Genomic DNA, 13447 nt, shown 5'->3' on the forward strand with positions numbered 1-13447 from the left:
GATTGTTCTCACTAGAGCGACGGAGATTGAGGGGCGACTTGATAGAAGTTTACAAAATTATGAGTGGCATGGACAGAGTAGATAGTCAGAAGCTTTTTCCCACGGTGGAAGAGTCAATTACTAGGGGACATAGATTTAAGGTGAGAGGAGAAAACTTTAGAGGAGATGTGCGGGGCAAGTTTTTTACACAGAGGGTAGTGAGTGTTTGGAATTTGCTGCCAGAGGAGGTGGTGGAAGCAGGTACGATAGTGGTGTTTAAGAGGCAGCTTGACAAATACGTGAATAGGATGGCAATAGAGGGATATGGACCCCGGAAGCGCAAAATATTTTAGTTTGACAGGCAATATGATTGGCGCAGGTTTGGAGGGCCGAAGGGCCTGTTCCTGTGCTGTACTTTTCTTTGTTCTTTGTTCAAAGGAGAGAAGGAACAGAGACACACAACATAGTAAAACAAAGCTTTATTTTGTTTACATTTGGGGCCAATATCCATGAACAATGAGTAGTGACACTCTCACTTGATAAACCCCAACAGCACAAAACAGGGAATACAGTCCTCAATGACATCACACATTCAATTTGAAAATGGTGAGTCGCTGGTCACCCGGGACCACCTCCTCCATCATGCATGGGCTGTACAGTGGCAGAAGCTGATCTGTGAAATGGGTTCGAAAGGCATGGAGCATTTGCATCGTCTCGGCATCGAAGAACGACACCACCCCACCCTCATAGTCCACGTAGATACCAATGCGGCCCGGATTGCGGTGGACCTCCAGCTGGATGTCATGCTCATCACAGGCCTCATAGCGATAGCCATCTCGCAATGTCAAACACCAGATGCCTCTGCTAGGCCGGTAGAAAATATCCCCATGACGGGGTACAGAGCTGTAAGCAACTCCCAGATCCCATTTGGCCTTCTTGTTGACGGTCACTTCCCAGTAGTGTTTCCCCGTTGAAATTGCCTCGGTGCCAAGAACACAAAGGGAGGTGTCGAATCGGCCATTTGAGTAATCAACTGGCAAAGCTTCATGGCGAGGAATCACTGACCGTCGGTTTGTTGAGATTTCAAGGTGAGGGTGAGCAGTCAAATGGTCAAAGATGTAAGCTTCAGGCACTGAATGAAAAAACACCACAACAGAAAATCAGTCAGCAAATGTCAGAGAAAAAAAAAATGGGGGAATCTTGTAAAAGGATGCCTTCACGTTAGTCCATTTGTCCTATTGGAATCAGATGTGTGCTACATGGAAGTCTCTATTCCCCATTGAACTGTGTGCTGAAAAGAGAATTCCAATAGTTAAAAATCCATTTTGGTCAGAGGTGGGGGGGGAAGAGGTTGTGAAAATTGGGAGATAATGCATTGGCAGCCTTAATTGTCCTCCATCCAACTTTCCTTTCCATTGACTTCAATTTGGTCTCATTTGTGCTGGAACTCGAGTGCTGATGGGCATTACACTGCAGTCTGTAGATCCTACTAGAGAATGTTTGTTGATTGTTTTCAGTATGGAGCGACTGTAGCTCTCATACAGCAAGTGTTGAGGATGAGAAAAAGAGAAGGGAATTAAAATTCTCACCAGAAGAAGCTGGGATTAAAAATTATTTCATTACCTGTCTGAATTATTTGCAACATCCTCTTCCAAACTTTGTATTGCAGTGGACCACAAAATTTCTCAGCCTCAAAACGCAGAATGGGGTCATTCGCTGTTTCACAAGGATGACTGGATCTGTGATGAAACAGTTAGCTGATTAATTTACAGAAAACATGGGAATAGCTTCACTGAGACACATGGAGAAATTGAGGAAAATAGAGGTAGAAGGAGAGATAAATAGACAGTGCAAGAGAACATAGACAGGCTGAGTTAGAAATATATTGAGGGGAGAAAATGATCATAACACAGTACATGACAGATAAAAACAGAAAGAAAGACAGAGGTGAAAAGAAAAAGGCATAAACTGAAATGAAACAAAATGCAGAGTTATACTTTAATCTCACCCATCAGAGGAAATGTTCAGCACCTGAAACAGAAAAAAATAAATTGAGAAAACTGGGTATGAAATATTGATAAAGCCCTGGTGACTGCACCATCTCCCAGCATCCCCATCAACTACCTGGGAGGAGCAACTGACTGAAACATAAAAAGATGCTGCCTGATAAACACAATGCTGCCTGATAAAGACAAAGTGCCAAAGGCACTCAGCATCATTGCCACTGCCATTAAAATCCAGCCTGGAGAGAATAAAAATCTCATCTCTGGTGGGGGGCCTAGGAGGGACAGTCAAATCTTGTTCTCCTATTTTTTTTCTTAATAAATGTTTGTGGACAATTCTGGCCAGGTTGCATTTATTGCCCATCCATAGTTCCAGTGAGGAGGGGATGGTGTCCTTTTCCTTGAACTACAGGAGTTTGTGTGGTGATGGTGCTTCCACAATGGCATTGATGGGAAATTCCAGGTTATTGTCACCATTCATTCATCCTTGCTGGGGTTAAATACCCAAATCAGAATACTGCATGTCTTGGATAGGACAGTGTTCCCACAACACCCAAGATTTGGGCTCAAATTTCAAGGAAGGTAAAATGGTGAGGGCATCCTTCTTCCGATGGTGCAGGGTGTCAGATGTTGAACTTGAATGGGGAACAAGATTTTGTTCAAGCTAAATTCTGGTGCGCAGGACTCTTCCTCTCCTTTCACGGCCTCTCCATTCCCAGGGACAGCACATTACAGATGTAATGTCTGGTGCTAAACTAACGGCAGGCGCAGAAAAGACAAAAACATTTTGTTTCATTTCTTTTAATGAATTGATAAAAATAGGGCAGGAAAAATAAACAGTCATCTGCCCTTGGGCTCACAACAGGTTACCTTCAACGCGTCACTCATGTTGGTGCTCTGCAGCACTGCCTTAAAGGGATCCATCAGCAAACTCAGATGCTTAGCCCTCTCCAAGCATTCTGCTTTTAGCCTTTCCAGCTCCTCCAGGACATGCTGTTTCTCAGTGGCTATCCACTTTATCAAAACTTTCTCCTCTGAGTCTAGGAAGCTCCGCAAAGTGGCAAAATCTTCTTGCACTTGTTGCTGGAGCATCTCAGCTTCTTCCTGATACAAAATGGAAAAATTCACAATTTAGGCTTGGTCTGAGGGACTAGTATACACCAAGGAGCCTGTTCTCACTGCCTCAGTGACTCATCATTTTTCAAATCATAATCTCCGGCCTCCCATAGAAACATAGAAAATAGGAGCAGGAGTAGGCCATTCATTATGATCATGGCTGATCATCCAACTCAATAGCCTGCTCCCGCTTTCTCCCCATATCCTTTGATCCCTTTCGCCCCAAGAGCTATATCTAACTCCTTCTTGAAAACATGCAATGTTTTGGCCTCAATTACTTTCTGTGGTAGCGAATTCCATAGGCTCATCACTCTCTGGGTGAAGAAATTTCTCCTCATTTCAGTCCTAAATGGTCTACCCCGTATCCTCAGGCTGTGACCCCTGGTTCTGGACTCCCCCATCATCAGGAACATTCTTCCTGCATCTACCCTGTCTGGTCCTGTTAGAATTTTATAGGTTTCTATGAGATCCCCCTCATTCTTCTGAACTCCAGCTAATATAATCCTAAATGACTCAATCTCTCCTCATATGTCAGTCCCGCCATCCCAGGAATCAGTCGGGTAAACCTTCGCTGCACTCCCTCTGTAGCAAGAACATCCTTCCTCAGATAAGGAGACCAAAACTGCACGCAATATTCCAAGTGTGGACTCACCAGGGCCCTGTATAATTGCAGCAAGGTATCCCTGCTCCTGTACTCGAATCCTCTGGCTATGAAGGCCAACATACCATTTGCCTTTACCGCCTGCTGCACCTGCATGCTTATCTTCAGTGACTGGTGTACGAGGACACCCAGGTGTCGTTGCACATTCCCCTCTCTCAATTTATAGCCATTCAGATAATAATCTGCCTTCCTGTTTTTGCTACCAAAGTGGATTACCTCACATTTATCCACATTATGCTGCATCTGCCATGCATTTGCCCACTCACTCAGCTTGTCCAAATCACACTAAAGCATCTCTGCATCCTCCTCACAGCTCACCCTCCCACCCAGCTTTGTGTCATCTGCAAATTTGGAGATATTACATTTAGTTCCCTCATCTAAATCATTACTTTATGTTGTGAATAGCTGGGGTCCCAGCACCGATCCCTGTGGTACCGCACTGGTCACTGCCTGCCATTCGGAAAAAGACCCGTTTATTCCTAGTCTTTGTTTCCTGTCTGCCAATCAGTTTTCTATCCATCTCAATACACTACCCCCAATCCCATGCGCTTTAATTTTACACACTAATCTCTTATGTGGGACTTTGTCGAAAGCCTTCTGAAAGTCCAAATAAACCACATCCACTGGCTCCCCCTTATCAACTCTACCAGTTACATTCTCAAAAAACTCCAGTAGATTTGTCAAGCATGATTTCCCTTTCGTAAATCCGTGCTCTCTCTATTCGATTCTGCCACAGGTAAAAATGTGATAAGCCCTCTCCCATAATGTTACAGTGCCTGAATGCCCCACCTAGAGCCACACAGGCCAGGAAGGTCCCTAGGCTCTGCTGATTTAGCTGATCTTAGCTGGGGTCAAGAGATAGAACACTATTTAAGTGCCCCTGGGTGTTAAGGGGGAGGAGAAAAGTCAGACAGGACTCCTGGCCCAAATCACTGCAGGGAATTGAGAAGCTCAGCACCTATATGCCCCATGTAATATCAAATATCCTGCTGCTACCCATTGGCTGGGTTCATGAGAAGAATGAACCACCTGGCTGAAGTACTGACGGGTGACCTGCACACGTAGAACCACACAGAATCTCAGTGCAGAAGAGGCCCTTCGAGTCTGCACCGACACGTGAGAAACACCTGACCTGTAGCCCAAGCCACTCAACCTCACTGTTAACCACCCGGCCAATCTTTGTGTCATCCACAAACTTACTAATCCTACCCCCCCACATAGTTATCTATGTCGTTTAAATAAATGACGAATAATAGGGGACCCAGCACAGACCCCTGTGGTACGCCACTGGACACTGGCTTCCAGTCACGAAAGCAGCCTTCTGTCATCACCCTCTGTCTCCTACAACTAAGCCAATTTTGAATCCACCTTATCAAATTACCCTGTATGCCATGTACATTTGCCTTCTTTCTAAGTCTCCTATGTGGGATCTTGTCAAAGGCTTTGCTGAAATCCATGTAAACTACATCAACTGCACTACCCTCATCTACACACCTGGTCACCTCCTCAAAAAATTCAATCAAATTTGTTAACCAGCACTGAGAGGGGATGGGAGATAATTATCTGTGCACACCTGGAATTCTTTACCTGGGCTGCTGTCATGTTGTGCTCAATCTCCCCCAATCTTGAGGTCTGCTCCAAACTCTCTGCTTCTAACTTCACCAAGCGTGCAGACAGCAATTCCTGTTTAAAGCAAAAAAAAAAATTGCTTGAAAATTCTGTTGGGCAAGAAGAACATTTCCAGCAAACATTGGGGAGAGGCCACAAACAATTCCTAAAAACCACATCAAATTCTATCCCTGGGCTGTACTGAGTTACCTGACCACAACCAGTGTGGTACTGACCTTAAAGAGCAGAGAAAGCCTAGACTTTATCAGTCTGCACCAAATCATTTTTTTTTATTCACTTATGGGATGTGGGCTTCGCTGGCTTGGCCAGAATTTATTGCCCATCCCTAATTGTCCTTGAGAAGGTGGTGGTGAGCTGCCTTCTTGAACTGCTGCAGTCCATGTGATGTAGATACACCCACAGTGCTGTTAGGGAGGGAGTTCCGGGATTTTTACCCAGCGACAGTGAAGGAACGGCGATATATTTCCAAAATGGTGAGTGGCCTGGAGGGAAACTTCCAGGTGGTGATGTTCCCATCTGTCTGCTGCCCTTGTCCTTCTAGATAGTACCAGTCGTGGGTTTGGAAGGTGCTGCCTTAGTGAGTTCCTGCAGTGCATCTTGTAGATGGTACACGGTGCTGCCGCTGTTCGTCGGTGGTGGAGGGAGTGAATAGAAACATATAAAAATAGGAGCAGGGGTAGGTCATTTGACCCTTTGAGCCTGCTCTGCCATTCAATATGATCATGGCTGAACCTCTATCTCAACACCGTACTCCTGTGCTCTCCCCATACCCTTTGATGCCATAATAGTGCAGAAATCTATCTATTTCTTTCTTAACCATATTCAGTGACTTGGCCTCCACAGCCTTCTGTGGTAGAGAGTTCCATAGGTTCCCCACCCTCTGAGTGAAGAAGCTTCTCCTCATCTCAGTCCTATGGTCTACCCCATATTCTGAGATTGTGACCCCTTGTTCTAGACCCCCCCAGCCAGAAGAAACATCATCCTTGCATCTAGTCTCACCAGCCCTATCAGAATTTTAAACATTTCAATGAGATCCCCTCCCATTCTTCTAAACTCCAGCATATACAGGCCTACTCGGCCCAATCTCTCCTCATATGACAATCCTGCCATCCCAGGAATCAGTATGATGAACCTTCGCTACACTCCCTCTATGGCAAGTATATCCTTTCTTAGGTAAGGAAACCAAAACCACAAACAATTGTCCAGGTGTGGTCTCACCAAGGCCCTGTTCAGCTGCAGTAAGACATCTTTGCTCCTGTAGTCAAGTCCTCTCGCAATGAAGGCCAACATACTATTTGCCTTCTTAACTGCTTGCTTTCAGTGATTGGTGTACAAGGCCACCCAGGTCCCTTAGTACGTCAACATTTCCCAATCTATCACAATTTAAATAATACTCTGCCATTCCATTTCTCCTTCACACTTATCCATATTATACGGCATCTGCCATGTATTTGCCCATTCGCTCAACCTGTCTAAATCACCTTGAAGGCTCTTAACATCCTCCTCATCGCTCACTTTCCCACCAAGTTTTGTGTCATCAGCAAACTTGGAAATATTACATTTGGTTCCCTCATCCAAATCATTGATATATATTATGAAATGCTTGGGCCCAAGCACTGATCCCTGTGGTACCCCGCTAGTCACTGCCTGCCACTCCAAAAAAGGCACATTTATTCCTACTCTGTTTCCTGTTTGGAAACAGGAAATTTGTTTTTGCTAATGAATTCTCAATCCATGCCAATATATTACCCCCAACCCCATATGTTTTAATTTTACATGCTAACATCTTATGTGGGGCTTATCAAAAGCTTTCTGAAAATCCAAATACACCACATCCACTGGTTCTCCCTTGTCTATTCTGCTAGTTATGTCCTCAAAGAACTCCAGTAGGTTTGTCAAACATGATTTCCCTTTCATAAATCCATGTTGACTTTGTCTAAGCCCATTGATATTTTCTAAGTTTCCTGTTATCACATCCTTTATAATAAACTCTAGCATTTTCCCTACTACTGAGGTTAGGCTAACCAGTCAGTAATTCGCTGTTTCCTCCCTCCTTTTTTCAAAAGTGGGGTTACATTTGCCACCCTCCAATCTTCCGGGACTGTTCCAGAATCTACAGAATTTTGGAAAATGACAACCAACGCATGCACTATTTCCATGGTCACCTCCTTTAGTACCCTGCGATGTAGATTATCAGGCCCTGGGGATTTGTCGACTTTCAGTTCCATTAACCTCTCCAGCACTATCGTTTTAGTGATACTAATTTCCTTCAATTCCTCCTTCTCACTACACCTTTGGTTCCCTATTATTTCTGGGAAGTTATTTGTGTCTTTCTGCATGAAGACAGAACGAAAGTAGTTGTTTAATTGTTCTGCCATTGCCTTGTTTTCTTGTATAAACTTTCCCGTTTCAGACTGTAAGAAACCTACATTTGTCTTCACTAATCTTTTTCTTTTTACATACTTATAGAAGATTTTACAGTCTCCTTTTATGTTCCTTGCAAGTTTACTCCCATACTCTATTTTTCCCCTCTTAATCAATCAATCTCTTGGTCCTCCTTTGCTGAATTCTAAACTGCTCCCAATCCTCAGGCTTGCTACTTTTTCTAGCAACTTTATATGACTCCTCTTTGGATCTAATACTATCCTTAATTTATTTTGTTAGCCATGGTTGGGCCGCTTTTCTTGTTGTGTTTTTGCGCCAGAAAGGAATGTATAACTGTTGCAATGCATACATTCGTTCCTTAAATATCAGCCATTGCCTAACCACCTTTTAATGAAGCTCCCCATCTATTTTAGCCAACTCACGCCTCATACCTTCATAGTTTCCTATGTTAAGATTTAGGACCCCAGTCTCAGATTGGATTACTTCACTAATCCTAATGAAGAATTCTATCATGTTATGGTCACTGTTCCCGAAAGGATCCCGCACAAGGTTATTAATTAAACCCTTCTCATTGCACAATACCAAATCCAGAATAGCCTGTTCCCTAGTCGGTTCCTCGACATGCTGGTCTAAAAAAAACCATCTCGTACACACTGTAGGAATTCATTCACCACAGCATTATTGCTAGTTTGGTTTGCCCAGTCTATATGTAGATTAAAGTCACCCATGATTACTGCAGCATCCTTATTACATGCATCTCTAATTTCCTGTTTAATGCCCTCCCCTACCTTATCACTACTGTTTGGAGGACTATAGACAACTCCTACTAATATTTTCTGCCCTTTGTTGCTTCTTGGTTCTACCCATACTGATTCTACATCTAGATTTTCTGAGCCAATATCTCTCTCGCTATTGCACTGTTTTCATCCTTGACTAACAACGCCACTTTCTTTTCCTTTTTGCCTGTCTGTCCTAAGTATCAAGTACCCTTGGATATTCAGTTCCCAGCCTTGGTCACCCTGCAGCCATGTCTCCCTAATTGCAATCATATCATACCCGTTTACATCTACTTGTGCTGTTAATTAGTCTACCTTATTGCGAATGCTCCATGCATTCAGATACAGTGCCTTTAGTCTTGTCTTTTTAACATTTTTACACATCTTTTTTTGTGCTATGGCCCTATTTGCTGTGAGCCCATTTCCTCTGCTTTCCACTTTTGCTTTCTACTTTTCTGTCTTTCATTCCTATCTTTGTTTTCCTCTCTTGTGTCTCCTCACTCAGGTTCCCATCCCCCTGTCAATCTAGTTTAAACCCTGCCTCACAGCACTAGCGAATACCCTGCAAGGATATTAGACCTGCTGGGGTGGAATCCGTCCAGCTTGTACAGGTCCCATCTTCCCCAGAATTGGTCCCAATGCCTCAGGAATCTTAATCCCTCCATCCTACACCATCTGTCCAGCCACGTATTCATCTGGTCTATTCTCCTATTCCTGATCGTGCTAGCACGTGACACAGAGTAATCCTGAGGTTACTACTTTTGAGGTCTTGCTTTTTAATTTATTTCCTAGCTCCCAATATTCTGCTTTCAGGACCTCATCCCTCTTTTTACCTACATTGTTACCGATATGGGCCACAATCTCTGGCTGTTCATTCTCCCCTTCAGAATGTCCTGCAGCCACTCAGTGACATCCCTGACCCTGGCACCAAGGAGGCAACATGCCATCCTGATGTCATGTCTGCGGCCGCAGAAACATCTGTTCCCCTTACGATAGAATCTCCTATCGCTATTGCTCTCTCACGCTTTTCTCCCCTCCACCCCCTGTGCAGCTGAGCCACTCATGGTGCCACAGACTTGGCTCTTGCTGCAGTCCCCTGAGAAATCATCTCCCCCAGCAGTATCCGCAATGGAAAATTTGTTGGAGAGGGAGATGGACCCAGGGAACTCCTGCACTACCAGCCTAGTGCTTTTACTTTGTCTGGCAGTCACCCATTCCTCTTCTGCCTGTGCACTCATTGCCTGCAGTGTGACCACCCCACTGTACATGCTATCCACAAAGACTTCATCCTTGCGGATGCTCCACAGTGACTCCAGGCACAGCTCCATGTTTGTTTGTGAATGCATGCCAATCAAGTGGGCTGCTTTGTCCTAGATGGTGTCAAGCTTCGAGTGTTGTAGGAGCTGCACTCATCCAGGTATTCCATCGCACTCCTGACTTGTGTCTTGTAGGTGGTGGACAGGTTTTGGAGACTCAGGAGGTGAGTTACTCATCGCAGGATTCATAGCCTCTGGCCTGCTCTTGTCGCCACAATATTCATTTGGCTGGTCCAGTTCAATTTCTGGCCAATGGTAACCCCCAGGATGTTGATAGTGGGGGATTCAGTGATGGTAATGCCATTGAATGTCAAAGTTGGATTTTCGCTTGTTGGAGATGGTCATTGCCTGGCACAAGTGGCACAAGTGTTACTTGCTTGGATATTGTCCAGGTCTTGCTGTATTTGGGCATGGAATCTTACTTGTTATTGTGCTGAGCACCACAAAACAGGAAGGGCCAGGTTCCAATCCTGGTGAAAAATTGCCGAGTTACTGAATTGTGGCTGGGACACATGGAATCTGTCCCACTGAAAGGAAAGTACAGTAGTCATCTCAACATGATCTATTGGGTCCTCAGGTGATATGATACATGGAGCTGATTTTTATTTATTCTTTCACGGGATGTAGGTGTCACCAGCATTTGTTGCCCATCCCTAATTCCCTTTGAACTGAGTGGCTTGCTAGGACATTTCAGAGAGCATTTAAGAGTCAACCACATTGCTATGGGATAAAAGCAAAAAACGGCAGATGCTGGAAATCCAAAACAAAAATAAAAATACCTGGAAAAACTCAGCAGGTCTGGCAGCATCTGCGAAGAGGAACACAGTTAACATTTCGAGTCTGTATGACTCTTCAACAGAACTAAGGAAAAATAGAAAAGAGGTGAAATATAAGCTGGTTTAAGGGGGGTGGGGGGGCAGGTAGAGCTGGATAGAGGGCCAGTAATAGGTGGAGATAGCCAAAAGATGTCATAGACAAAAAGACAAAGAGGTGTTGAAGGTGGTGATATTATCTAAGGAATGTGCTAATTAAGGGTAGAAAGCAGGACAAGCAAGGTACAGATAGCCCTAGTGGGTGGGGTGGGGTGAAGGGAAGGGATCGAAATAGGCTAAAAGGTAGAGATAAAACAATGGATGGAAGTACATTTAAAAATAATGGAAATAGGTGGGAAAAGAAAAATCTATATAAATTATTGGGGGAAAAAAAGGGGGATCGGAAAGGGGATGGGGATGGAGGAGAGAGTTCATGATCTAAAATTGTTGAACTCAACATTCAGTCCGGAAGGCTGTAAAGAGCCTAGTCGGAAGATGAGGTGCTGTCCCTCCAGTTTGCGTTGAGCTTCACTAGAACAATGCAGCAGGCCAAGGACGGACATGTGGGCGTGAGAGCAGGGTGGAGTGTTGAAATAGCAAGCAACAGGGAGGTCTGGGTAATGCTTGCGGACAGACCGAAGGTGTTCTGCAAAGCGGTCACCCAGTCTGCGTTTCGTCTCTCCAATGTAGAGGAAACCACATTGGGAGCAGCGAATGCAGTAGACTAAATTGAGGGAAGTGCAAGTGAAATGCTGCTTCACTTGAAAGGAGTGTTTGGGCCCTTGGACGGTGAGGAGAGGGGAAGTAAAGGGGCAGGTGTTGCACCTTCTGCGGTTGCATGGGATGGTGCTGTGGGAGAGGGTTGAGGTGTAGGGGGTGATGGAGGAGTGGACCAGGGTGTCCCAGAGGGTACGATCCCTGCGGAATGCTGCCAGGAGTGGTGAAGGGAAGATGTGTTTGGCGGAAATGGCGGAGGATGATCCTTTGAATGCAGGGGCTGGCGGGGTGATAAGTGAGGACAAGGGGGACCCTATCATGTTTCTGGGAGGGAGAGGAAGGTGTGAGGGCGGATGCGCGGGAGATGGGCCGGACACGGTTGAGGGCCCTGTCAACCACCGTGGTTGGAAAACCTCGGTTAAGGAAGAAGGAAGACATGTCGGAGGAACTGTTTTTGAAAGTGGCATCATTGGAACAGATCCGACGGAGGCGAAGGAACTGAGAGAATGGGATGGAGTCCTTACAGGTGTGAGGAGCTGAGCCATGGGTTTGGAGTCACATGTAGGCCGTGGTATGCATGTAGACCAGGCAATAATGGTAGATTTCCTTCCCTAAAAGGACACCAGTGAACCTGATGGGTTTTTACAACAAATCAATGATAGTTTCATAGTCACCATTACTGGGATTTACATTCCAAATTTATTAACTGAATTCAAATTCCACCAATTACCATGGTGGGATTTGAACCTATGCTCCCAGAACATTAGCTGGGTGTTTGGATTACTCATCCTATGACATTATCACTATGCCACCATCTGTGCTGGTATGATCCTATAATCAGTTAAGTCAGGATGATATATAGCTCTATACATACATATACAGCTCTACCTGTACCCCCCGCCCCCCCCCCCACCCACCTTAAACCAGTTTATATTTCACCTCTTTTCTATTTTTCCTTAGTTCTGTTGAAGAGTCATACGGACTCGAAACGTTAACTGTGTTCCTCTCTGCAGATGCTGTCGGACCTGCTGAGTTTTTCCAGGTACTTTTGTTTTTGGTATATAAGTATATTGATATATTCCTTCAGCATCACTGGTTCAATTTTCCCTATTTAACATCATGGGATCCCCACTGATATGTCATTAAGACTAATGTTTCAGGAAGCAGGTCCGCCACCTTTTTCTCAGGTCCGCCACCTTTTTCTCTGGGAAATGAATGGAGCCTTTCTAGAATTGCCCACATCAATTGGGTGACCGGTAGCGGCTGGTGCTACCTGTAAGGCCGTGGATAGCACTAAGTAAGCCCGAGTTCTGTGTGTCTACTAGTGACCTACCTTCAGCTCACTTAGCGCCTCTTCCACTGGCACCACCGTGTGCCCTCGGTGTGAGCCCGTGATCGCACACTTGCTGCACACCTTCAGTTTCTCCAGCCTGCAGAAGTAGACCAGCTTCTTACCGTGTTCAGTACACCTCCCAACCTTCTCACAGGCGGGTTCTCCTTTCTCCCCCATCCTCCAGACTTTTGGCAAACACAGATTATTTTCGAAACGCCTGTATCCTCCCCGCCGAAAGGACGGCCTTTGACGCCCCAACGCGGAAGCGGCCTGTTTCCAGGAAAGTCCCCAGTCTATTTTCTGATCGACACGAAAGTTATCCAACCACCAGACAGGAAAATGTGATGGACACCGAGAACAGCCAATAAAATAGCAGCAGGAGGACCTTCCTCGACTAGTTGGGTTACAGTTTGAGGTGAGGACGGGAACTTTATTCTCTTCCCAAGACCAATAATCGGACTATAAACTACTTCATCACCCAGGGCAATGCACTCCTGGGAAATCAAAATCACTATATACTAAAAAATATTGAATTAAGGATGATTTGCGTTGACAGGGGGGGGGGGGGGAAATAACATAGGAATGTGAGAATTTCGTGCTAGAACTTTGATTTTACTACTTCCAGTAGACATCCCGACGGTTTTCTCCACGTTGTCAGCTCCCGAGTCCCCTCCCCTTTAACCTGCCCCCTTTCACGTTCCATTTACTGTCGGCAGACGG

At 45.1% G+C, this 13447-nt stretch overlaps 1 protein-coding gene across 1 annotated transcript; it reads right to left on the bottom strand.

The window, feature by feature from the left end:
• Positions 1 to 444: 444 nt before the first annotated feature.
• LOC144686391 (nuclear factor 7, ovary-like) lies at positions 445 to 13151 on the bottom strand. The gene is made up of 6 exons (XM_078551541.1): positions 12728 to 13151; positions 5347 to 5442; positions 2853 to 3086; positions 1988 to 2010; positions 1603 to 1718; positions 445 to 1111 (listed from the first exon to the last, which is right to left on the bottom strand). The coding sequence occupies exons 1-6, from the start codon at positions 12902 to 12904 to the stop codon at positions 564 to 566; spliced, it is 1194 nt and encodes a 397-aa protein (XP_078407667.1). The 5' UTR covers positions 12905 to 13151; the 3' UTR covers positions 445 to 563.
• Positions 13152 to 13447: the final 296 nt, after the last annotated feature.

Source organism: Cetorhinus maximus, chromosome 1 (genome assembly GCF_964194155.1).
Source record: "Cetorhinus maximus chromosome 1, sCetMax3.hap1.1, whole genome shotgun sequence".
Lineage (NCBI taxonomy): Eukaryota > Metazoa > Chordata > Chondrichthyes > Lamniformes > Cetorhinidae > Cetorhinus > Cetorhinus maximus.